At 48.3% G+C, this 23,530-nt stretch overlaps 1 protein-coding gene across 1 annotated transcript in view; it reads right to left on the bottom strand.

The window, feature by feature from the left end:
* C3 (complement C3) overlaps window positions 1-23,530 on the bottom strand; it is a 32,659-nt gene that overhangs the window by 1,520 nt on the left and 7,609 nt on the right. Inside the window, exons 18-36 of the mRNA XM_025861022.2 lie at window positions 20,009-20,117; window positions 19,647-19,732; window positions 15,460-15,602; window positions 15,147-15,359; window positions 12,570-12,636; window positions 12,386-12,472; window positions 11,460-11,663; window positions 10,889-10,964; window positions 10,430-10,589; window positions 9,396-9,494; window positions 6,974-7,130; window positions 5,321-5,484; window positions 4,266-4,424; window positions 4,066-4,125; window positions 3,853-3,943; window positions 3,682-3,733; window positions 2,158-2,245; window positions 1,963-2,052; window positions 88-193 (exon numbers count right to left, since the gene is read on the bottom strand). Of these exons, the coding sequence (XP_025716807.1) occupies window positions 88-193; window positions 1,963-2,052; window positions 2,158-2,245; window positions 3,682-3,733; window positions 3,853-3,943; window positions 4,066-4,125; window positions 4,266-4,424; window positions 5,321-5,484; window positions 6,974-7,130; window positions 9,396-9,494; window positions 10,430-10,589; window positions 10,889-10,964; window positions 11,460-11,663; window positions 12,386-12,472; window positions 12,570-12,636; window positions 15,147-15,359; window positions 15,460-15,602; window positions 19,647-19,732; window positions 20,009-20,117 (2,211 nt within the window). The remainder of the gene's footprint in view (window positions 1-87; window positions 194-1,962; window positions 2,053-2,157; window positions 2,246-3,681; window positions 3,734-3,852; window positions 3,944-4,065; window positions 4,126-4,265; window positions 4,425-5,320; window positions 5,485-6,973; window positions 7,131-9,395; window positions 9,495-10,429; window positions 10,590-10,888; window positions 10,965-11,459; window positions 11,664-12,385; window positions 12,473-12,569; window positions 12,637-15,146; window positions 15,360-15,459; window positions 15,603-19,646; window positions 19,733-20,008; window positions 20,118-23,530) is intronic.

Raw genomic sequence — 23,530 nt, 5'->3', positions numbered from 1 at the left:
GGCAAGTCCCCAACCCTGGGACCCTCAGACCCCCACCTTTCGGATCCCTGGGACCCTCAAACCCCAGCTCCTAGGTCGGCTGCTCACCCAGGTTGTAATAGGAGTACACCTTGACCGATCCAGGCTGGATCAACCCCACACTAAAGTACTGGTGCACTTTGAAGGACAGACAGTCCTCGTGCTTATGCGAGATCTGTGGGGAAGGAGGAAGCCGGTCAGTGGGACGACATGGAAGGGAGCCTAGCACGGGTACTGGGGGTTGGGGAAAATGAAGGATCAAGGTGGCATATGGGGGGGGGGGGGGGGGGGCAGGAAGCTCTGCCAAAAGATTTGTGAGCACATCAGCGAATCCATGTTCTGTTTCTCCAAGGCTCGGAGCTAAGATTACACTCACCAGGTTCCTTCCTTCACAAGTGTGGCCATGTGATTGGGTTCTGGCCAACGGACTGCTATCTATGTCCATAAAAACATCCCGTGGTTAACGATCCTAAATTGTATATTTACAAGTGGCTTGGACGACTGGCAGCCCAGTTGGTTAAGCGTCTGCCTTCTGCTCGGGTCATGATCTCAGGGGCCTGGGATCAAGCCCCACATCGGGCTCCCTGCTCAGCGGGAACCTTGCTTCTCCCCCTCCTCCCCACTTGTGCTCCCTCTCGCTATCTCTGTCTCTCTCTTTCAAATAAATAAATAACATCTTTAAAAAAAAAAACCTATGTGAGATAATGGACGTGTTAAGGAACTTGATTACGGTGATCATTTCCCAATATATGCATACATCGAATCATTACATTATACACCTTACACTTACACAATGTTAGGTCAGTTACATCTCATTAAAGCTGAAAAAATAAAGAAAGAGAGAGAGAAAAAAAGAAATACATAAACATATGTATGTGTATGTGATAGGTGTATTTGGAGGAAAAGGCTGACAGTGAATTTGGGTAGAAATATGGAACTGTGTTCTACTGCTCTGCAATTTCCCTGTAAGGTTTGAGATTATATAAAAATTTAAACGTACAAAAATTAAATGTTGACAAGAAAATGTCAGCGCTCATCTCCTGCACAATCCTCTTTTCTTCTAGAAAGAACGGGCCCAGCAGACGACTCTAAGAGCCTAGGGACTGGAGCCCCAAGATAGAAGGCACATGGATCCCTGAGTGACTGTGTGGAGCAGAAGACCCTTTCCTTAACCTCCCACACCAACTGGACTTGGCATGAGTGAGAAACACAAGTGTCCTGCGTTGGGATCCCCATATATTCTTGGGCGTTTTATTATAGTAGCTAGTGTTACTTATGCTGACTAATATGGGGTGAGGGGCATGGGACTTAGCAGGAAGAATATGAGGAAAGCAAAGCGGGAAGACATAAGCAGGGGAGAGGAGGAGACTCAAGTCAGGTTGGAGATGAAAACAGTGAGGGGTCAGATGGAGAGTTAAGAAGGAGGGAGAGAAATGCCGGGGGATGGGGAGCAGGGGAAATCCGTGTGCACCACTGAGCACCTGATTTTTTTTTTTAAAGATTTTATTTATTTATTTGAGAGAGAATGAGAGACAGAGAGCACGGGAGGGAAGAGGGTCAGAGGAAGAAGCAGACTCCCCGCTGAGCAGGGAGCCCGATGCGGGACTCGATCCCGGGACTCCAGGATCATGACCTGAGCCGAAGGCAGTCGTTTAACCAACTGAGCCCCCCAGGTGCCCGTGAGCACCTGATTTTTTAAACCAAAGTAGCTCTTTTCAGTGGTTGTTTAAGACTCTGATGGGAAGAAGTTGGAGGAAGCAAGAATAAACTGAGGTTGGAACATGAGTGGTCAGAAGGTAGGGATGACCTGGGTAGACCACCTTGTTCCACATGCCCCTTCCTCCACCACCCAAGAGCAGGGACCCCATCTCTCCTAGCCTGGGCCTGGCCTGACCCAGAGGAAGGCCAGCCAGGTAGAGGTCAGGTCCCCATTGGAAGCCTTACCTTGTCCAGGTAGATGATGAGGGTGTTCTTATTGGAGAAGGCCTTGTTCAGCTCGTACTTAGAGATGTATTTCTCGACACCATTGTTCAACTGGGGAAGGGTAGGTAGGACTTGTGAAAATCCTCCTTAGTCTTCTTCCAGACCCCATGGTTCTTCCCACTGATCCCGGCCCCCAAACCCACAAGCCCTTCATACCTCATTGAGGTCACTAAGGTCAGGAGAAAAGCCAGTCATCATGGATATATCCAGTATTGACATGGTAGCATCCTGGTTTCCCAGGTACCTGAATGGGGCAGAGAAAGGACAGTTGGGTCCCCGGGTGGGGTCAGCCCCGGGGGTCAGGTCCTGGACAAGGGGGTCTGATCTGAGACTGAGGTTCCTGGTTCCCACATAGCAGCACAGAGGGATATTAGATTTTAGGAAACATTCCCCAAAGGGAATAATGGAAAGGCAGTATAATGGTCAAGGAGATTAATAGCTCAGGCTCTAGAGCCCAATTGCATGGGTTCAAATCCCAGCTCTATATGACATCTGATGGCTCAGTTCTTCTAGAAAATAAAGGCAAGAAAATGTTACCACGGTCTAGCTCAATAATACCGGGGTATAGTAATCACAATTGCATAAAGTACAAATCTTGGTTCTAGCTCTTCAGCCCACCAATCACTGTGCAAATAACAGATGCACATCACAGTCAATGACCAATCACGTCACTTCTTCCAAAAGTTTGTAGGTGCCGGATCATTGAGCAGCCATTATGTAGTTCATGCACTGATAGTAAGGCGTGTGGTTGTGTTAATTCCTTATCTCCCAGTGGATCAACCCACCTGACGTTTTGTAAAAATGAGTCATTGAAAGAGGGAACTAGCCAACAAAGATGAAAGTGCGGCAGAGAAATGAAGACTGGTAACGCTGGAAGTAAAATTTGAATAGCACATAAATGGAGTTAGAGAATAAATGGCAGGCTGTGGGAATGTTACCCCTGCTGCCATTTGAGAGGCTGGCTACGCAGCGAGAGGAACCTGGGGAAGGTGAGCCCATCAACAAAAATGAGGAGAATGGCTGTGACCAAAGGATGCAGCTGTCCCAGGGGAAATGACGCCGGCAGAGACACTGCCAAAACTCTTGGGTATCTCGTGACATTGGCCGCTCAAAGGATTAAGTGTTGGAGGCTGACCTAACTCAGAAGGGAATGTGACAATTCACTATGTCATAAGAAAGATGCCTGCCTTATCCATATCCTCAGTTATACAAAGAGGAGGAAGGAGGCGCTTTCGAACCACAGTACTTTCAATGAGTGTTTTACAAGGGAGGAAAAAATCACTTGCATCTCAACGTTTTGATGTTTTCCTTTACAGCATACTAAACAAATACTCGTTGTACTGTCGTTTTCATTTCTCTATACCTTTATAACTGGCGTATGAGAGTTTCTGATGTTGTGATAAAACACTTTAAAGGTCATGGAACAATTGTAACTTCCCCGACTGATTGTTGAGATTGTTCGCACAGCCTCAGCCTACGTGTCCACTACTAGTCTCAGACTTAGCCATGCGCAGTGAGGACTCTGCTTATGGCATCTACCTCCTGGCGGGACTTAAGACAATACCAGATGCACAATGCACTCTTGGAAAGGATTAGGTACCACAGATATTATTTGTGAGAAGTCTTGTTATAGACGGAGGAATGGCTAAGATGACCCCCCAGTGAGCCATCATCACTTACCTGGTACAGATGTTAAGGATCATGGTGCTCTTGGCATCCTGAGGCCTCTTGACTAGAAACACAGAAGACAGAAAAATGGGAGGGGGGTCCCGGGGTCCCAATTCAGGAGGGAGGCAGACATTAGAATGGGGTTGGGGGAAGGGTAACAGGTAGGGTCTTTACTCCTTTTACCATCTTCAAGGGCTCGTTGAATGTCAACCCTGAGGTCAAACTTCTGGCAGGAGGCTTGGTTTTTGAGCTTGGCATAGTACATTGTCACCACCTGGTGAAACAGTGGGGGTGATGAAGTGTCAGCCCACTTGAATTGAGAAGGAGAGGGTCCCTCTGGGGCAGAGGGGTGAGAGAAAGTGGTGGGCCAAGCAGGTGTGTGTTTCTGTTCCTTACCGACAAGGTGCCTTCGCCTTTTCCTTTAGCTATTACTTCGAAATTCTCATTTTTCTTGGTCTGCAGGGAGAGAGAAGTGAGGATGTTGGGAACCAAGCCTTCTCCCGGCTGCAACAATCATCTGCTCCCTCTCCTGCCTCTGGCAAGCGCTGGCTGGTGTGGAGGGTGACAGCAAGGAGGGTTTGGCTAGGCAGCTGTACCTCTTCTGACCGCAGGAGGCTAGCAGATTCCCAGAGGATGAGGTGCTTGATGACAGAGTTTCGGCTGGGCAGTTTGATGGACACCTCCAGGTTCAGGTCCTTGTGGTGAGGGACATCCTTCTGGTATTGGGCCAAGGCTTGGAATACCAAGAAGGTGGCCTAGAACCCATGAGAGAGGAAGAGACTCAGATCAGAGGGAGGGGGCACTGAGACTGTAGCCTAGGAAACCCCCCCTGCCCCCCAGAGAGGGTAAGGATGAGATTGGGGGTTGTTAGGCACCAAGGACATGCTCTAGATTCTCCAAGGGACAGAGGCTTAGACCAGAGTTTGGAGACAATAAGAACACGTCTAGAATCCATCAGAAATTGTAGGTGTAAGACTGAGGTTGTAGCAACACTGAGGATGTGGCCCAGATTCATCCAGAGGAGAGTCTAAGACAAGAGTTTGGAGTCACTGAGAATGTGTTTAGAACCCACTTGTGAAAAAAGAATGAAGTTGGAGCCTGGGGTCACTGAACATATGATCTAGAATCCAAGAGGGATACTGAGAATATGACTGACAGCTCGCCAGAAGGAAAGGGGGTCAAATTGGAGTCTGAGGTTTTTGAAACCATGGCCTAGAACCCACCAGGAAGAGAAAGGCTGGGAGCCTGGTGGAGCTGAGAACCTGGTCTAGAACCCGCAGGAAGACGAGCTAGCATAGAGCCTGGTGGAGCTGAGAACCTGGCCTAGAACCCGCAGGAAGACGAGGTAGCATGGAGCCTGGTGGAGCTGAGAACCTGGYCTAGAACCCGCAGGAAGACGAGGTAGCATGGAGCCTGGTGGAGCTGAGAACCTGGTCTAGATACCAGGAGGCTCAGAACATAGCTTGGGGCATTGAGAATGTAGTCTAGAACCCACAGGTGGGTTCACAACTGAAAAAGCCTGATCTCTCAAATCCACTCCAGCCACTCTGGCTTGTGGGACAGAAGGACAGCCCCTCTTGGTCTCAGCGACTTCTCTGGGAGGTCGGAGGAGGTAGGCATGCAGGGTCCTGGGGGATATGGGGTCACTTACCTGGGTGGAGCCATAGCCACCCCCGTAGTATCTCTGCTCATTGAGCCAGCGCACGACAGGAGGTACAGAGTCAAAGTCTTTGAGCAGCAGCAGGGCCAAGAGGGCGTAGGATGTGGCTTCCACACTGTAGAGCTTCTGGCCAGGTTCCTCCCAGCGCTCCCTGCCTGCAGAGAGAACCGACCCCCAGCCCCCATGCTCACTGCTCTGTCTAGCCTGGAGATGGCTCAGAGAAAGCTCAGAAGAAGACTCCCCCTAGACTTCTTGGTGTTCAAGTATCCTGGCTGACACCCAAGGCCCTCGATCTGCTGGCTCCTGCCTCACTCTCTTTTCTCACTAACCTTCACTCGTCCACTTAAGTTCTCAACTGTAGTCCCACTGATCTACAGGAGATTCGCTAAACTTTCCATGCTCATTCTTACTTCTGAGTCTTTTGAAATTCTGTTCCCTCTACTTGGAACACCTTTTCTCCACTTCGTCCTGTTAATCCCATCCTGTACAATCTGGCTTCAAAGGCACCCCAAGACTGGGTGACAGAGCCCTGCCCTTCCTTCTGTCTCTCAAAACATCCTGTGCTCTCCTGTCCCAGCATCATGATGCTCTACAGCAATCTGTTAACTCATCTCTTTCCTCAACTGGAGTGTGAGGGCATGATGGCAGGGGCTAGACTGTATTCACTGTGATGTCCCAAGTGCCTAAGAAAGTACTTATGGCAGAGACTGTCATGAAGAACCATTCCCTCCTCTTCCTGGGCACACAGCTGGACTACATCTCCCACATATCTTTGCAGGCAGCTTTGGCCACAGGACGGAGCTCTGGACAGTGGAGTGGGCACGGGCAATGACGGGGCCCCTTCCATGCCTGGTCTACCTCCCTTGCACAATCCTCCTGACTCTTTCCCCTTCTGCTTGGATGGAGCGGATTCCAAGGACCTGGAGTGGCAGAGCCATGAAAAGATAGAGTCTGAGATCCGGGCATCAATGTATGGAGGAGATCCATCCATGAACAAGAAACTTCTCTTGTGATAAACCACCTCAGTATATGTTACATCATATTTCTTGACATATGTTCCATCAGTCAGTGCAAACCTGGTATAGATCATCACTGGAACCAATGATTAAGTGCTCACTAGGTGTTAGGCACTGTGCTAAATTGCCTATGGCATTATCTTGCCTAATCCTAATGACCCTTGAGATAATGATAATGTTAGGACAACAGCAGTGATAGAGCTCTTCCTGGGTGCTAGACTTTCTACCTGCGTTACTCATTCAATTTTCACAACCACCCTGTGATGTAAGTACCATCTTAAGATGAGGTCCAGAGAGGTTCAGTGGCTTCTACAAAGCCACACAGTGAGAATATGGCAGAGTGGGATTTGAATTTGGCTCTGACATCAGACAGACACATCCTTGCTCCTGGGTCATAGCAAGTGCTCAACACACACTTATTGAATGAAGGATGCAATGGACCTTCTTGTGTAGCTTACTTACATTGAGCGTGTCTCACACCTCCGAGCCATCCACCCAGCATGGCTTAGCACCATCCACTCCAGCTCAGCTTGAAGCTGCCCATCCCAGCCACGCATGCCAGCTCAGGATGACTGCCCCTAACCCCCAGTCATGCATTCCTCTTTTACCTCCCCAGGCTGCCCCTCACCTTTGGCTGTGCTCAGAAATTTTCTGAGGAGGTTTCCCTCCAGCTTGCCTAGCTGGGCGAGGGCGTAGCCAGCAATGGCCACAGAATATGATCCCTGCAGGTTCTCGTAGTGGTCTGCAAGATATTGTCCTGCCTTATTGATGCTGCCTGGCAGGCTCTATAAGAAAGAGGATTGAGTACTTTGGTAAAGTGAATATTACTGCCACAGAGAGCTGGTAAGGATCACACAAGCACCACTTCCTGGGTACCAGGATGGTTTCTGTCCTTGGGACAAAGCCCCCCGGGGTTTTCCAGACATTTTAGCCACCGTGAGTGAGCTGCTTTGTTGCTGAACACCTAAGATGTGCCTGGGACAATTTATATACCCAGTGGTGTACTGGTAGCTATTTACGCTCTCCAGTGTGTGTGTTTGGGGGCAGGGGAGGAGGGCGGCTGGTTTATAGATTGCCAGTTACTGCGACGTAAATACTCCCACTATGGCCAATTTCAAGCTACCGCCATAATGTCCCTGAACATGGAGTGAAGAGATGTCCCAGATAGGCACTCGCGAGCTAGTATGAATGATTCAGCACCCTGCTGGGAATGCCTCTTGTCTAATCATCGGCTTCATAGCTAACACTTACTATATGCCAGTCTATTTTTATCATCATCTCTACTGCACAGATGAGAATACTAAGACCCAGAGAAATGAGGGGTAGAAGAAGACATGATCTGTAGTGTTCGCAGATTTTCACGGTGTAAATACTACCATGGCCAATTTCAAACGACCGATGTGGAGGCAGTGAGTGCAGAGTTCGGAAGAGGTGGGCAGTAGCACAGTCTTAGATACTATTTTCCACCATATAGGTAAACAACCTTGAGATGGATAGATTTATTGTAGATAATGAAAGGTAATAAAACAATTAGGAAGTGATGAGGTTTGAGTGGTTTTTTTTTTTGCCTTTGTTTTTAATTTTTAATGCATAGTCTAATTTACTAAATAAGTTTATATAATTTAATTTTTTTAAAGATTTTATTTATTTGAGAGAGTGAATGAGAGAGAAAGAGATCATAGGAGCAGAGGGAGAGGGAGTGGGAGAAGCAGGCTCCCCGCTGAGCAGGGAGCCCAAATGTTGCTGTGTTATAGTAGAAACTAATCCTTTTGCCTGCCCAGCTACCTCCCCTTCATCTACTTTTGACTTCTGTAGGAACTTTTCTCTTTCATTCACACGCCACAGTGGAAGCGGCCATATTTGCCCAGTGAGACCTACTTCCTGGCTTCAGCTGATTGGCCCAGGTGTAATCACCTGACCACGGTCAAGCCAATCAGAACCATTCCCTGGGAATCGGCTAGCCTTGGTCTGGCTGTTTCCCCAAAGAAGGCAGCTAGCCTTCTGCCAGGCTGGGTGGGTGACAGAGAAAGAGGAATTATTGGGCCCAGAAAGGCCCGGGTTCCTCTTAGGCACTAAAGATAACAGCCCCCTCCCCTCCACCTCCTTTCTGGGTTCCAACTAAGGGAGAAGCAGCTGGCTGACGTGAGAACCTGGGGTTCCCAACTTGGTAAGCTAAAAGGTCAAACAAACCACTTTTAAAATCCCAGGACAAAGCAGATGGAGCAATTACAGAGACTCTCAGGAGCCCATCTTTCTCACTTTTTCTGCTTCAGAACCAAAATTAGAGGAAAAGGAGATAGCCATAAGGCAACATTTTTAATCATTCCCCTTTTAGGGTCATGGGCTCCTTTGAAAATTTCCTAAAAGAGGGACGTCTGGGTGGCTTAGTCAGTTAAGCGCTTGAGTCTTGATTTCGGCTCAGGTCATAATCTCAGGGTCATGAGATGGAGCCCTGCATGGGGCTCTATGCTCAGGAGGGAGTCTGCTTGAGATTCTCTCTCTCCCTCTCCCCCTCCCCCCATGCTCTCTCTCTCAAGTAAATAAATCTTAAAAAAGAAAAAGAAAATTTCCTGAAAAGATCCCCCAGACTAAGAAAATAGTCTTGATGTTTTCTTAGCTCTGTGTTGTGAGTTTTCTTTAGGGAAGCAGCAAGGATACAATGCACTGATCAGGTAGGAGAGCTGTGGAAAACAGGCTGAGGGGGCTTTTGTTGACATTGGCTAGAATTCTCTGAAAATGGTAAAGCAGGCAGAAAGGACCTGCTCTTTCATCTCTTTGTGTCTCAGTTTTCTCTTCTGTAAACTGGGGATGACAAGAGTAGCCCACCTCTTGGGCTCTTACAAGGATTACAGGACTCGACCATGTGAAGCTCTTAGATGAGCATCTTAGTTAATTCCCCCCCAAATGTTGGGTATTATTATGGCCGCTGTGGTGGCCGTTATTGCACTGGGGAGGACTCAGAATCACCCAAATGCAACACCCCGCCCCCCCCAGGTGGATGTGCCCTGGGTAGGGGAGGGAGGAAGAAGAAGAGGATGGTGGACACTTACGTTGACCTGTCCTTCGCAAATATCTTCAGCCTCTTTCAGTGCAATGAGAACAAAGGCTGTGAGGGACACCTCCTTCTCCTTAGAATCCCGGAAGCCACCCTAGAGTAGGAAGCAGGAAACAAGGACGGGGTCACCAGTGTGTTCCCATTTGGTGACCAATCCTCTTGTAGGGTCAGTAGGTCAGGGCAGGGCTGAGTCTCTCCCCAGTGTTTCCTTAGGATGGGCACGCTCTTCAGTATCCATTCATTCACAAATGTTGCTGGTGCTGTGGATAAGATGGTGGGAAAGGACCAGACACTAGCCCAACCCTCATGGAGCTTTCCATACAGTAGGGGAGACAGACAGGAACCAACTAGTTCACCAAAAGATTTTATCATTACAGACTGATGAGTGCTGTTCAAGAGATGTGGATGTGGCAGTGAGAATGGACAGTGGGAGTGTGACTCAGCTGGGGAGATCAGAAAAGATGTCGCTGGTGGATGATGGGTTAGCATGCCAGGCAGTGGGAAGAGCATGTGCAAAGGCCCTGTGCCAGGAGAGAGCAATAGGCTCCTAGCAGTACAGCTGGAGTGTGGATGGGGGTAGGGGGACAGCTGTGAGGCTGGACGCCTGAAAGGTCAGGCTAAGGCAGTGATTCTCTAACTTATGCATGCATGGCATGACGGGTGTGTGTGTGTGTGTGTGTGTGTGTGTGTGTGTGTGTGTGTGTGTAGAAACGGATTCCTAGGCCCAGCCCCTAAAGTTTCTGATTCCATGCATCTAGAGTCCAGCCTGAGGACATGCATTACTAACAAGTTTGCAGGTGATGCTGTTGCTGCTGGCATGGGGATCCCGTTGGGAGAACCACAGCTCTGAGGGGTTCTAGGTGTATTTTCAGAGCGAAGAGGGAGGGACTTTGGTTTTGCACTGGACTCTGAAGGTCTCTGGTCTGCATTGGAACAGCAGCGCTCCCAGCAAAGGAGTAGTTTTCTCCTGTCTATCCTGTGACTTCCGGGCGCCCCTTCCTCAGCCTGCCCTGAACCCCTGCCTCTTACAATCATCTCTTGGTGAATCACTGGCCCATCCTCGTTGAAGATCCCGTCGGGCTTCTGCTTCTCTATGATCAGCCATTTGACCGCCCCGCAGAGGACCTGGGCGTCGATGGCGATGAGGTTGGCGGCCAGAGAGAAGACCTTGACCACGTAGGCTGTCAGCCTGGGGGCGGGGGGCACAGAGCGTGAGCCAATCGCCTCCGGGATCCAGAGACTGCCATTGCAGCAAACCAATAAGCAGAGAGTGGCAGGGCCTGGCCGGGCTGGCCCAACCTCCCCACCCAAGCGCAGACCCAGCCTAGCCGCGGGAGGCGCTTGGTGACCGCAGGCCACTCAGCAGCCCTCAGTGGGCGCCTCGCCTCTGTGGGCCGAGGACCCAGAGCTGGGCTCAGGGCTGCGTGGACGAGGCCCGCCGGGACCACCCTAGGCCGCCCTGCTCTGTGGGATGCAAGGATGACTCACCAGGTGCTGGACTCCCGCTTCGGGAAGGCAGCGAAGGCCGAGTTGCCTTGTCTGAAGGCTAGCTGCTGGGTGTACCCTGCAGGGAAGCCAGAAGTGTCGCCCGAGGAGCAGGGGCTGAGTGCAGGGGGTGGCTGGCATGGGTATGCCAGCAAGGGGAGGGGCTTGGGGGACAGGGGTTCAGAGAGGAAAGAGGGGGCTCAGGGTGGAGTAGGGAAGTCTGGCGGGGAGGGGGAGGAGCTTCTAAAAGGGGAAGGGATTCCGAGGGCGGGAAGATCAGAGAGGAAAAGGGGACGGAGTTCTAGAGGAGAGGGGTTCAGAAAGGGGAAGGTTCTCAAGGGGGTTCAGGGCAAAGGGGCCTCAGTGAGAGACGGAGCTCCCTGAAAGGTCGGGCGGGCGGGGGGAGGTCTTGGAGAAGAAGGGATCCAGAGAGGGGAGGGGCTTCACGGAGGGGCGGGGCCCGAGAGGGGGCAGGGTTTCCGGGAGGACACAGCTTCGGGAGGAGGCTGGGAAGGGGAGGGAGCGGAGAAGGGGAGGGGGCTGGGAGGGGGGCGGGTCTCCAAGGCAGGCGCACCCTTCTTGATGAGCTCCAAGGCTTCCTGCCTCTTCTCCAGGCCGAACTTCTCCCACTGCTCGGTTTGGTCCAGGTAATGCACCGAGATGACAGTGGGCGTCATGCCGATCATGTTTTGCTCCCCGCAGCCCGTCGGGGTCACGATGAGGTGCTTCAGACGTTCCCCGTCGATGGCGTCCTCTGCCATCTGAGCCACCGGGGTCCCTGCAGCCGGGCGGGAGGACCGCGCTCAAGCACCGTGGGGTGGGCTGAGGAGGGTTGGGGCTGCCACCAGCGATCCCAGGCTCCAACCAGCCAGGGCCAGAGAGGCCCGGGGCAGTTGGGGGCTGAGGGGGATGTGATCGAAGGGAGCAGCACGCTGAGTGGACGAGGCAAGGGCGGGGGGTCTACACTTGTAGGGAAGGGGGGCTTGCGCTTCAAAGGAGAACTCTGGTCCCTGAGTCCTCCCGTTACACCAGTGGCAGATTAATTCCGGTAACAATCGTCGTGAATACTTCGATCGTGCTTAATGCTGTTTGCCAAGTGAACAAAGCTGTTCTAGAGAAACTCATCTAGTATCTCATTTAATCCTCTCAACAACCCTTTGGTATAGGAACTGTTACTCGCTCCCATCACAGACGAGGAAACCAAGGGTCTCTGCCCCAAAACCTTGCTGCTTGCAAGGTGCCTTTCCAGCAACTCCTTTTCCCTTCTTCTTGTCTTAGTCCTCCATCCCAGGCGTCTAAGTTCCAAAATCTCCTGCTCAGGGCTATTTGCTGAACTAAATACTGCCTGGAGCCTTCTATAAAACAGATCAAGGAGGTGGCCAGTTGTCCCAGTGGAAGTGGAGAGGGGAGGCACAGTAGTGAATACCCCCGGAATTAGGGGGAACTGGGTCCCCTTCTCCAGGGTCGTGCCTTCCTGGGTCAGAGCCAGTGGCGGCTCACCTTGCAGGAGGATCTTGGTCTCAGAATCTGTGTCTGGGACTTGGTCGCTCAGGTCTGCTGCACGGACCTTCACTTGCTGCTCTCCCCCTGTTGGCGGAACGGGAGAGAAGGATGGCAACAGCCCTCTCCCACCAGGTCCTGCATCGCCACCCAGACCTCAGCCCCTCTGCTGTGGCTGACTCACCTTGGCCCTTCTCTTCTGGATTCAGTGTGTGAATGGCCACGGTCTTGTTGACTCTGACTCCCTCCGGCTGAACCGTGTTGGGATGGGGGGTGGCGGGGGGAGGTGGGGTGAATAAAGGAACAGACAGATACCACTGGTCAGCAAAGACACTGTCCTTCTGGGGATTGCTGACTGTATCATAGGCACAATGGCATCACCTATCCCAGCTGTGTGACCGGGAGTCAGTTACTTAACCTCTTTGTGCCTCAATACAAACATCTACTTCATATGGTTGTCCTGGGAATTAATAAGGTGAAGTCACTTGCCCAACGTCACACCGCTGGTAGAAGAGAGCCGGGGTTTAACAGTGCAGTCTGTTTTTTTTTTTTTTTTTTTGGCGGGGGGGAGGCAGTCAGGATAAATGACCCAAGAAAGTCTGTGTTTTTAATTCAGTGCCTTTCAAAAGTCTCTAGAACAAAAGAATATGCATAAAGTACTCAGCACAATGCCTGGCACACAGTAAGTACTCAGTTAAAATAGGGGCTATCTTAGTATCAGAGTCCCAACTGATGCTCTCCTGGGTCTACAGAAAGACTTCCATGGTGGACTGCAGCTGTTTATGCCTTTCCAGAACATATTCTCCTTTAGGCTGATAATAATGCCCAAATTTTCCTTTGGAGACCGAGTCTCCTCCAATGGCATGCTGGTAAATATCTGACACCCAGCTCTCCAGGAAGAAAAGATCCTCCATTGTAGCGCTGCCAATTTCCGTGCTGTGAGTATCTCCTCTGCGGCGGACTTCAAGCTACCAGCATCAGAGAGTGCAGGATTGGGAAGTTGTGGGCACACTGGCTCTCGGGCATGGGACCATGCAGGCTCCAAACACCCTTCTAGGTTTTCATCCCATCAGTGCCACACTGAGCCATGCTGGGGCCCCAGGCAAAAAGGATAATAAGAAATGTGCCCCTAGGGACCCCTGGCTGGTGCAGTGGGGAGAGCATGTGACTCTTGATCTAGGGGTTGTGAGTTGCAGCTTACTTAAAAAAAAAATACATATAAAAAAGAACTTAAAAAAAGTGCTCCTAGATATGTATTTTTATGTATGTTTTAATGGTTAATTATATTCCAGAACATTAAAGTAGTTGAAAAAAAATGAGTTTGGGTGCACCTGGCTGGGCCGGTCGGTAGGTAGGGCGTGTGACTCTTGATCTCAGGGTTGTTAAGTTCGAGTCCCATGTTGGGTGTAGAGATCACTTAAAAATAAAATCTTTAAAAAAAATGAGTTTGGTTCCATTAAAGTCAGGAAAGAAAAATTATATTGGTTTGGGTATAAATAAGACATTTCACTGTAAAATAGCACTGTCAGTTTTAAAGCATTTGCTTTTCAATGTTTCAATATTTTTTCAACTACTTTAACATTTTTGGGGGAAAATTAACCATTAATCAGTTTTAACCATTAAAAAAAGACACATATATGGGGGCCATATTTTCCCTGTAGCTTCAGGGAAGCTAAATATGGCTTGACTTGATACTGTCAGATCCTCTCTGTTTAAAACTTTGATCTTTTGGGGGCACCTGGGTGGCTCAGTTGTTAAGCATCTGCCTTCGGCTCAGGTCATGATCCCAGGGTCCTGGGATCGAGCCCCACGTCGGGCTTCCTGCTCAGCGGGAAGCCTGCTTCTCCCTCTCTCTCTCCCCCTGCTTGTGTTCGCTCTCTCACTCTGTCTCTCTCTGTCAAATAAATAAATAAAATCTTAAAAAAACAAACAAACAAACTTTGATCTTTTGTTCACAGTTTTTTTTGATATTAATTTTGAATCCTTACAACATTGTATTAAAATACTGTTGCTCTTATTTATGATCTCACATTTTGCTTGAAAATATTAATAAGAGATGATAGGAGGCTTTTATTTTTATTAATGACTTGATCTCCTATTATATTTGCGAATGTTCATCACTGTAGGAAAAGTAGAAATTAACTGTTAACATATATCCTAAGGGTGAAAATCATACTTAAAACTAGAAGTTCTTATGTTCTCACATTATATGTTACTGCTTTCTAAAATTTGTTTTGTGTGGGGCACCTGGGTGGCTCAGTCATTTAAACGTCTGCCTTTGGCTCAGGTCATGATCCCAGAGTCCTGGGATCGAGCCCTGTGTCGGGCTCTCTGCTCAGCGGGGAGCCTGCTTCTTCTTCCTCTGCCTCCCTCTCTGCTTACTTGTGCTCTCTCTCTCTCTGTCAAATAAATAAATAAAATCTTTAAAATAATTTGTTTTGTGAAACATGTTTTCTCAAGATTTTTAAAGTCAAAAGAAAACTCCTATATACTGAAATGTGTTAAAAATATCATATTTGATATTAAAATACATTTTCATTTAAAAACGTATCACTGGTTTTTATGACTGGGTTTTTTGGTCCTCACTCACTTACCCTAATCCCGGCCCTGCTTCCAAAGTTGTAGGACTCCTAAATTTCCTAAGCTGGACACTGGACGCTCTTAGTGTCTCAGAGTCTGGGTCTCCAACCTGGATTGACAGCAGGGGGAGACAGGAGACTCTCCTGAAGGACGAGGGGCAGCAGGTGCCCCAAGGACTCACCACGACCTTCAAGGTCTTCTTGACACCGTCGCTGATGAAATGCCTGTAGACAGCGGCCTTGACCTCCACCTCATGTAGGCCGACCTTCAAAGGCACAATGACATAAGGCACAGCCACTGAGGACTTGGCTGGGATTTCTACAGTCTGCTGGTAGCGCTTCTTGGAGGTAGCCGTGCTGCAGAAGGCTGGGTTGTAGAGCAGTTCCACCTTGACCTGTCGGGGGAGAGAGAATCAGTCAGGGGCATGTGCCACAGACACCCCCCCCACGCCCACCAGGCTCTCCATCATGCCTCTGCTGCCCCCAGGGACCCACCTTGAGCTCCCCGACTTCCTGGTAATTGTAGAGGATGGCTCGGATCTCCACCTGCTCATTGCGCACGACAGAGTAGGGTAGCCGCAGGTCAATGAAGAAGTCTTGCATCACTGTGACCTCATAGGGGTCAGCCACGCAGATCCCTGCCCGGGAGAGGAGTGTCAAGGGAAGGAGGCGGACGGTGTCTCAGTGCTTACCCCTGCCTGCAGGAGCTGTGCCAAGCTCACCCTGTGTTTGTAGAAGCCCCCAGACTAAACAGCTTCAATGGTGATACATTTGCCGATGGTGGTGGCATGGCAGCTGGACATTGCTGTGATGGGACGATTTCCATTTTCTTTCGTGGTTTTATTCATAGGTATGTGTGCAGGCGGGAGGAACTCAAGCATAACCGAGGGGTCCACATCTGTGCTCTCCGAAATGGTCGTCTGAGCTCCATGTGGTCCCTGGGCACTTGGGATGTGGCTAGCTCCAGTGGGAACCAGATTCCTACTTTTATTTCATTCCACTTCACTCAGATTTAAACATAAAAACTGATGTTCGTCATGAATATACTACAACCCCCTGAACTGTACACTTTCAAAGGGTGACTTTTGTGGTATGTGAATAATACCTCAATTTAGAAAAAATGATGCCTGATTCAGTGATTGGAAAACTTTTTAACACACGTTTGGAATAACTTGATTAGGCCAATCTACCTTTTCAGGGGTACATTTTACAAACCCTAAAATACAGATCAAAGTATTTCCAATGAAAGGCGAGGGGTACCCGGCCGGCTCAGTCAGGGAAGCGTGTGACTCTTGATCTCGGGGTTGTGAGTTTGAACCCCATGTTGGGTGAAGAGATGACTTAAGAGTAGAATTAAAATCTTAAAAAAAAAAAAAGGCTAGCACCCTAATTGGGATGCTCTGCAGGTATAAAATACATGCTAGATTTTGAAGGCTTAGTACAAACAGAAGTAAAATATATCATTCATAATTTTGAGATGTTATTAGGTTATTCTTGAGTATTAACATATTTTATCCTTGTAACATTATTATTAGTGTGATAGTGGTTTGTGGATGTTTACAACATGTTGAAAGAATAAAAAATGTTGAAAGAATAATATTTTGAATATATTTGGTTAAGGAAAATATATAATAAAATTTATTTCATCTACTCCTTTTCTTTTCCTTTCTTTTCTTTTCTTTTTCAAGTAGGCTCCATGTCCAGCGTGGAGCTTGAACTCACAACCCTGAGATCAAGATTCACATGCTCTATGAACTGAGCCAGCCAGGCGCCCCTCACCTATTCCTTTTTAATGGGGCTACCAGAAAATTTGAAATGACACAAAGCTTGCATTGTATTTCCGATGGACAGGGCCTATCTACAGGGAGTGAAAATGGTGCCAGAAACAATGGTTATTTGCGATACAACAGTTACTGCATTAAATTCAAGCAAAGGGTTGATGCAAGGAAATTTGCAAAAACATTGTATTGAAAATAATGTTATGCTAAAAAAATAAAACAAATAAAAATAATGTTACACTAAGAAATCTATTAAGATTTATTTTTCTTATTCTTCAATGGTGAAAAAAATTATCAGAGGCTTGAACGAAATCCTTATTTCTTAACCTATGGTCATTTATTCATCACCCTTGGGGTGTCTGCTCTAGTCACGGAGCTATTTACCATTTCTTATCTACTATTTGTTTTTACATTTAAAAAAAAAGTTTTTTTTTAGTCATCTCTACACCCAGCCCGGGGCTCGAACTCACAACCCCGAACATCAAGAGTGGCACCCTCCACCGACTGAGCCAGCCAGATGCCCCTATTTTGACGTTTTTAAACTCAAATTTAATTTACTATGGTGTGTGAAAAGCCAGGTTTTGCACCACAAATAGGAGGTTCCCTCAAGGAAAGCAAAACGGTTTTGTTCAATACTGGTTAGCTGGTGCAGAAAACTGCACCCGCTCCCCTCTCCTTGCTGATCTAAGTTGTTCAACAAGAGCAGGAGAGACGAAGGTGTGCTTGCCCCAGACTGAAGCTCTTCCCTTCGAACAAGATGGAAGGACTTCTGACACACCATCTGTGTTACTTTTAAGGCAGTGAAACATGTTGTTCCAGGTTGGTCCAAACCCTTAGAAAGTACAATACTGAAGGGGAGTCCTAAGCTATTGGCTGCAGTTAATAATAATGTACCCAGGGGCGCCTGGGTGGCTCAGTTGGTGAAGTGTCTGACTCTTGATTTCCACTCAGGTCATGATCTCAGGGTCATGAGATCGAGCCCCCACATCGGGCTCCCCGTTCAGCGGGGAGTCTGCACAGGATTCTCTCTCTCCCTCTGCCCCTCCTCCCACACACTCTCTCTCTCTCTCTAGTAAATCTTAAACAAACAAAAAATAATGTATTCATTTGGGCCCATCAATTGTAGCAAATGTACCACCCTAATGCAAAGAGGGGTTAAAAACGGGAACTGAGGGGAATGGAGGGGTGTGTGGCAACTCTCTGTGCTTTTGCCCTATTGTTTCTATAAACTTAAAACTGTTTTAAAAAGCTCCAAGATGAGGTTCCTGGGAGGTTCATCCCTCAGTGATCTTGGGCAAGTCACCTTCCTTCCCTGGCTTCAGTATCCTCATTTGTAGGAGAATAATAGTACCAAGCTCATAGGGTGGTTGTGAGCATTGACCGAGATAATGTGTTGAGAGTTAAAATCATGCCTGGTGAGACAGTGATGTCGAGGAGGTGTCACAAGGGCACAGAGAGTGGAATCCTAAAACCACAGGGCCCTGTAGGATTCTATCCGCCATCCCACCCAGGGGACATTGGGCAACTTCTGGGGACATTTTGGGGACATGTCACAACTGCGCGGGGTGTGCTACTGGAATCTAGCAGGTGGAGGCCATGAATCTCTCAGCATCCTACACTGCACAGGGCAGGGCCCTACCACAGAGAACCATCCAGCTCAGAGCCACGTGAGTGGCTCTACATGCATACAGACCCCCTAGGGACCACATTAAGATGCAGGTTCTGAGTCAGCAGGTCAGGAATGGGGTCTAAGATTCTGAATTTCTAACAAACTCCCAGGTAAAGCACCTTTGCCAGATTGCTAGTGGTTCAGGGAACATGGTTTCAGGACAAGGATCTAAACTGTGGCTTTTGGGGCCCCTGGGGGGCTTAGTTGGTTAAGGGTCTGCCTTCAGCTCAGGTCATGATCTCAGAGTCCTGGGACTGAGTCCCGCATCGGGGTCCCTACTCAGCGGGGGGGGGGGGGCTGCTTCTCCCTCTGCCCCTCCCCCCGCTCTCTCTCCCCCTTCCTCAAATTCCAGTATGGCTTGGTGAGGCCCTGGCTTCCATTTAAAATGTAGATGTTTTGTTCATCATGGATTTTTTTTTTTTTGCACTCACATTGATTTTTAAAAAATGACTGCATGAAAAACTAATGATGTACTGTGATTAACATAACATAATAAAATAAAATAAAATAAAATGATTGCGTGAAAATATTACTTATCTAGGCACCAGAGTTTTTTGGCGCCACTTAAAATTGGTGCTTAAAGTTCGCGCGGCCCTCTTCTCATCCCGCTCCCTGCCCTGCTCGAGACCACCCACGTAGGGCAGGACTCCCCAGGCTCTCACAGCCGGCTCTCCGCAGCGGAGGGCCGGGAACAGCCAGGTTTCATAATGTGACCACCAATGTTCCAATCATGCATTTCATTCTGCTTCCTCTTCTACATTTTCTTAACCACTCTGCCCACCCTCCTATCGACATCACCCCTTAAGGGTGTTTGTGGTTGCAAATTATCTTGTGTGATACTGCAATGGTGGATATGCATCCTTATACCTTTGTTCGAAACGTATAGATTGTACAACACCAAGAGTGAACCCTAACGTCAACTATGAACTTGGGTTGATGATGCCGGGCCCGTGCTGGATGCGGGGTGCTGGTAGTCGGGCAGACCGTGCATGTGGGGAGGTGGAATGAGGGTGTGTGGGGAATCTTTGTACCTTCCCCTCAATTTTGCTGTGACCCTAAAACTGCTCGCAAAATAAAATCTGTCTACAAAAAGACACTGACTATGTCACCCACAGAGTAGGATCTGATACCCCTCCAGCCACCAAGAAACAGGGATCTCTCTGGATGGGATGAGAAAATGCCCAGTGGCCTTGGGGTCCCTGCCTCCCGAGGGTGGGGCCACCACCTTCTCTCACCTTTGTTCTTCGACAAGCTCACAGCCAGAATCTCCCAAGTGGTGATGGAGTCTTTCAAAAACACATTCATGGTCTTCGTGGAGATTCTGGATGGGGGAGACGTGGGAGCATTAGAAGACATATGTCCGGGTTGTGGGAGAGCGCAGGGATGGAGGGCCCCAAGGGAAGGGTTGGAGGGGGGTGGCGGCTGGGCAAATGTGAGTAGCCTGACTCCCAATTTTTCTAGGCTGGGTTGTGGGGTTGCACAGCAACTCCAGAAAAGAGGGGGTTTGGGGTGCATGCAAATTAAGTGGTCCAGTCTCGGGTGCTATAGGAGCTTGTCTGGGGGTGTGGGTTGAAGTTGGGGGGTATCTCAGCCTTACCCATTTTTCTCGGGTTCATTGAGATTCTCTATGGTCCACAGCCAGCTCTCAGGGAACTGGCTTCGGGAAACGATGTCCTCTTCCGGCATTATCTCCTCATCCAAGTCACCTGGGAGGTAGTGGTGGGGAGGGGAGCAATCTGGGTTTAGAACAGACCCATTTCCCCACTGTCCCTGGAGATATTTATCTCTGTATCTCTGGAGGGGTTCCTAGCAGCAAAACACACCCATGGCTGTGCGATGATTTTGCGGGGGGGCGGGCAGGCATGTTTGCCTTTGTGACTCCTTCCTCCATAAACACACTATTAAAAATTATATTTTACAACTGTGTTGGTATAAAGGCAAAAACAATCCAGGCTGGTTATATTATTTACCCCTCCCCCAATTTTCATAGAATTGAAAGCATACGCTCAAGCCTCTCTCTCAGCCTGTGGTTCCTAGGCTCCTTGCCTGCCGCATCTGATGGTGATGGTCCTGAAGCAAACAGGGGGTTCGACAGACTCCCCAGACCTGATGGTGACCCCTGGAGAGGCAGTGGCCTTTTCAAGCCTGGCTGACACCATCGGCAAGTAGATGAAGCGGGGCCAGAATAGGGCTCAACCCTGTCTAGGCTTTCTTCAAAACATGATGGGCAGATTGTAACTCAGCTCTCGGTCTGCCAAATAACAAAGTAGGTGAAGTCCACTGATGCCTAAATCCATCCACATTCTGGAATAACCCGTCAAAGTGCCTTTGATGTACGAACATGTAAGCAACTCTCTGTCTCACCCATAACTGGCTAAAAAAGGAAACAATGCTAGGGGATGAAAACACCCACGTGTGTGTAAGCCCTATGCTGGTAGATCAGATATTTTTGTCTAATTTTCCTCTTTGAGAAAGGAAGTCTGTAGTTTGCTGGAGTAGTATGCAGCAAGCCTAGGTTAGTATATTTTGCACAAGTTGAAGGGAGAATCCTTTGTTCATGTGTGTTGGAAATCTTTGGGTCGTTTTTAGGGATGGTGGTGGAGGGAGCACTAGCCTTCCAGCTAAAAGAATTTAGAAATATCTGTCCACTTTGGCAATGTCTGCCTTTAAGAGGTGACTGCCTCTTAAGAGCCAAAACAATAAAGAATAAAAAAAAACTGATAAAAATATAAGTGTGCACAAAAAAATATGTGTTACCATATAAGGAGTCCCCTACCTACTGTCATACAGGCTAAGTAAAAATTGATCTGGGGGAAAATTTCCCTTGGCTTGAATTTTGCTGTGATCTGACAGCAAAAAGAAGTTTCAAAAGCAACTCTAAGGTGTTTATAGCAGCAATGCCCACAATAGCCAAACTGTGGAAAGAGCCAAGATGTCCATCGACAGATGAATGAATAAAGATGAATGAATAAAGAAGATGTGGTATATATACACAATGGAATATTATGCAGCCATCAAAAGGAATGAGATCTTGCCATTTGCAACGACGTGGATGGAACTGGAGGGTGTTATGCTGAGTGAAATAAGTCAATCAGAGAAAGACATGTATCCTATGACCTCACTGATATGAGGAATTCTTAATCTCAGGAAACAAACTGAGGGTTGCTGGAGTGGTGGAGGGTGGCAGGGATGGGGTGGCTGGGTGATGGACATTGGGGAGGGTATGTGCTATGGCGAGCGCTGTGAATTGTGTAAGACTGTTGAATCATAGATCTGTACTTCTGAAACAAATAATGCAACATATGTTAAGAAAAAAAAGAAGAAGAAGAAGATAGCAGGAGGGGAAGAATGAAGGGGGGGAAATCGGAGGGGGAGACCAACCATGAGAGACGATGGATTCTGAAAAACAAACTGAGGGTTCTAGAGGGGAGGGGGGTGTGGGGGATGGGTTAGCCTGGTGATGGGTATTAAAGAGGGCACGTTCTGTGTGGAGCACTGGGTGTTATGCACAAACAATGAATCATGGAACACTACATCCAAAATTAATGATGTAATGTATGGTGATTAACATAACAATAAAAAAATTTTTAAAAAGCAACTATAAGGGAACAAAGAGGAACTTTATAATGAAGCAACCCAGAAGACACTGCCTTAACCAAGTGATCAAGGGTTACATCACCAACAAGGGGACAAATCAAGGTCATAAGGGCCCCTGATAGGATGCACTAAGAAGGCCACAATGTCTCTTTTGTGACAGTGCTGCCAAAAATGCAAAAGCTGAATGTGATTATGAGGAAACATTGAGCCAACCCAAACGGCGGGACAGCCCCCCAAGGAGCTGGACATGAAAGTCACTGCAAGATGGATGCTCTGCAGGGGTTGGGCAGATTCAAGGACACTAAGGAGACCCCACCAGCAAATACTACGTCCGATTCTGGACCGGATCCTTTTCCTATAAAGGACCTAAACCCAAACCAAACCAGACCAAGCCAGACCAAACCAAAGCGAAACCACTGGCGCAACTTGAATGGGGCTGGAGGTTTGGTGGTTTGGGGGTGACAACGACTCAACATTAATGTCCTAATTCTGGTGACTGTGCTGGGTTTTCTGGGAGAATAACTCTGCTTCTAGGAAATCCACACTGAGCTAGTTGGGGGTGGTGGGTCCTCACATGGTTCAGAGGGGAAAGAAAGGTTTTTATGCCCATTTCCACTTTTTCTGTTGGAGATTCTTTAAAGAAAAAAAAGAGTATTATTTTTGCTTTGATCAGGCAGCCTGCTGCTGTGAAATTTCCCCTTCTTCCTCAGTTTTTGAGCAAAGGTATTATCTTTCGTGACTTTTCATCCTGTAGTTAATAAGGTAATTTCCCTCGATTTCAAGAGCCGCTCACATGGGCCTTTGTTTGTGGAGCCCAACTTGAAGGACACAATTTCTGGTCCCCCGTGAAAACCGTGGGATGTGCAAGAGAAGTGTTCAAAGGGCCAATTAGAACGATCACCAGAGCAATGAACGCTCTGCATGAAATGGTTAAAAAGAACAATCTGGAAAGCGTGGGATGAGCTGGGAATTTGCCAAGGTGACCCTCACAAAAGGTCCTGCACTGCTTACCATGTGCTGTCCCTGGCTTCAGTTTCGACAACGCCCATCCTAGCAGAAAGATCTTTCCCTAATCAAGACACATTAAAAAGCATTTTTTAAAAAGGAGGGATCAGGCCTCACTGGGCTCAAAGCCTCTCAGCAAATGGCAGTTAGGCAATGTCTGTCCTCAGTGCCGCTTTGTGACAGAGACTGCTCTGGTTGTGCTTTAAATGGCGTTAGAAATTTCTCTTGGCTTTGCTTAAGATTTATTTGGCCTGAGATGTAAAGTTTCAAGTGGGCACACATTTGTCTTACCCAGAACTGAACGAATGAACGAATGAATGAAAATGAAGTGACAAAGGTTGTTAGGCATTGAGTTAGGCACCTCTTTGGAAAGCACCATAAATTAGTTTTCTTTGGTAAAGACAAGCTAAAAACCCATCTCAGACAGAGGCATCATCCCCTCTCAGACAGGCCCTCCTCCCTCAGACAGGCCCCCTCTTCCCTCAGACAGGCCCTCCTCCCTCAGACAGGCCCCCTC

This window comes from Callorhinus ursinus, unplaced genomic scaffold (genome assembly GCF_003265705.2).
Source record: "Callorhinus ursinus isolate GAN/ISIS: 27379988/994484 unplaced genomic scaffold, GSC_fseal_2.0 scaffold77, whole genome shotgun sequence".
Lineage (NCBI taxonomy): Eukaryota > Metazoa > Chordata > Mammalia > Carnivora > Otariidae > Callorhinus > Callorhinus ursinus.
Note: the sequence above shows the minus strand (reverse complement) of the source record. Positions and strands in the feature narration are given on the sequence as shown.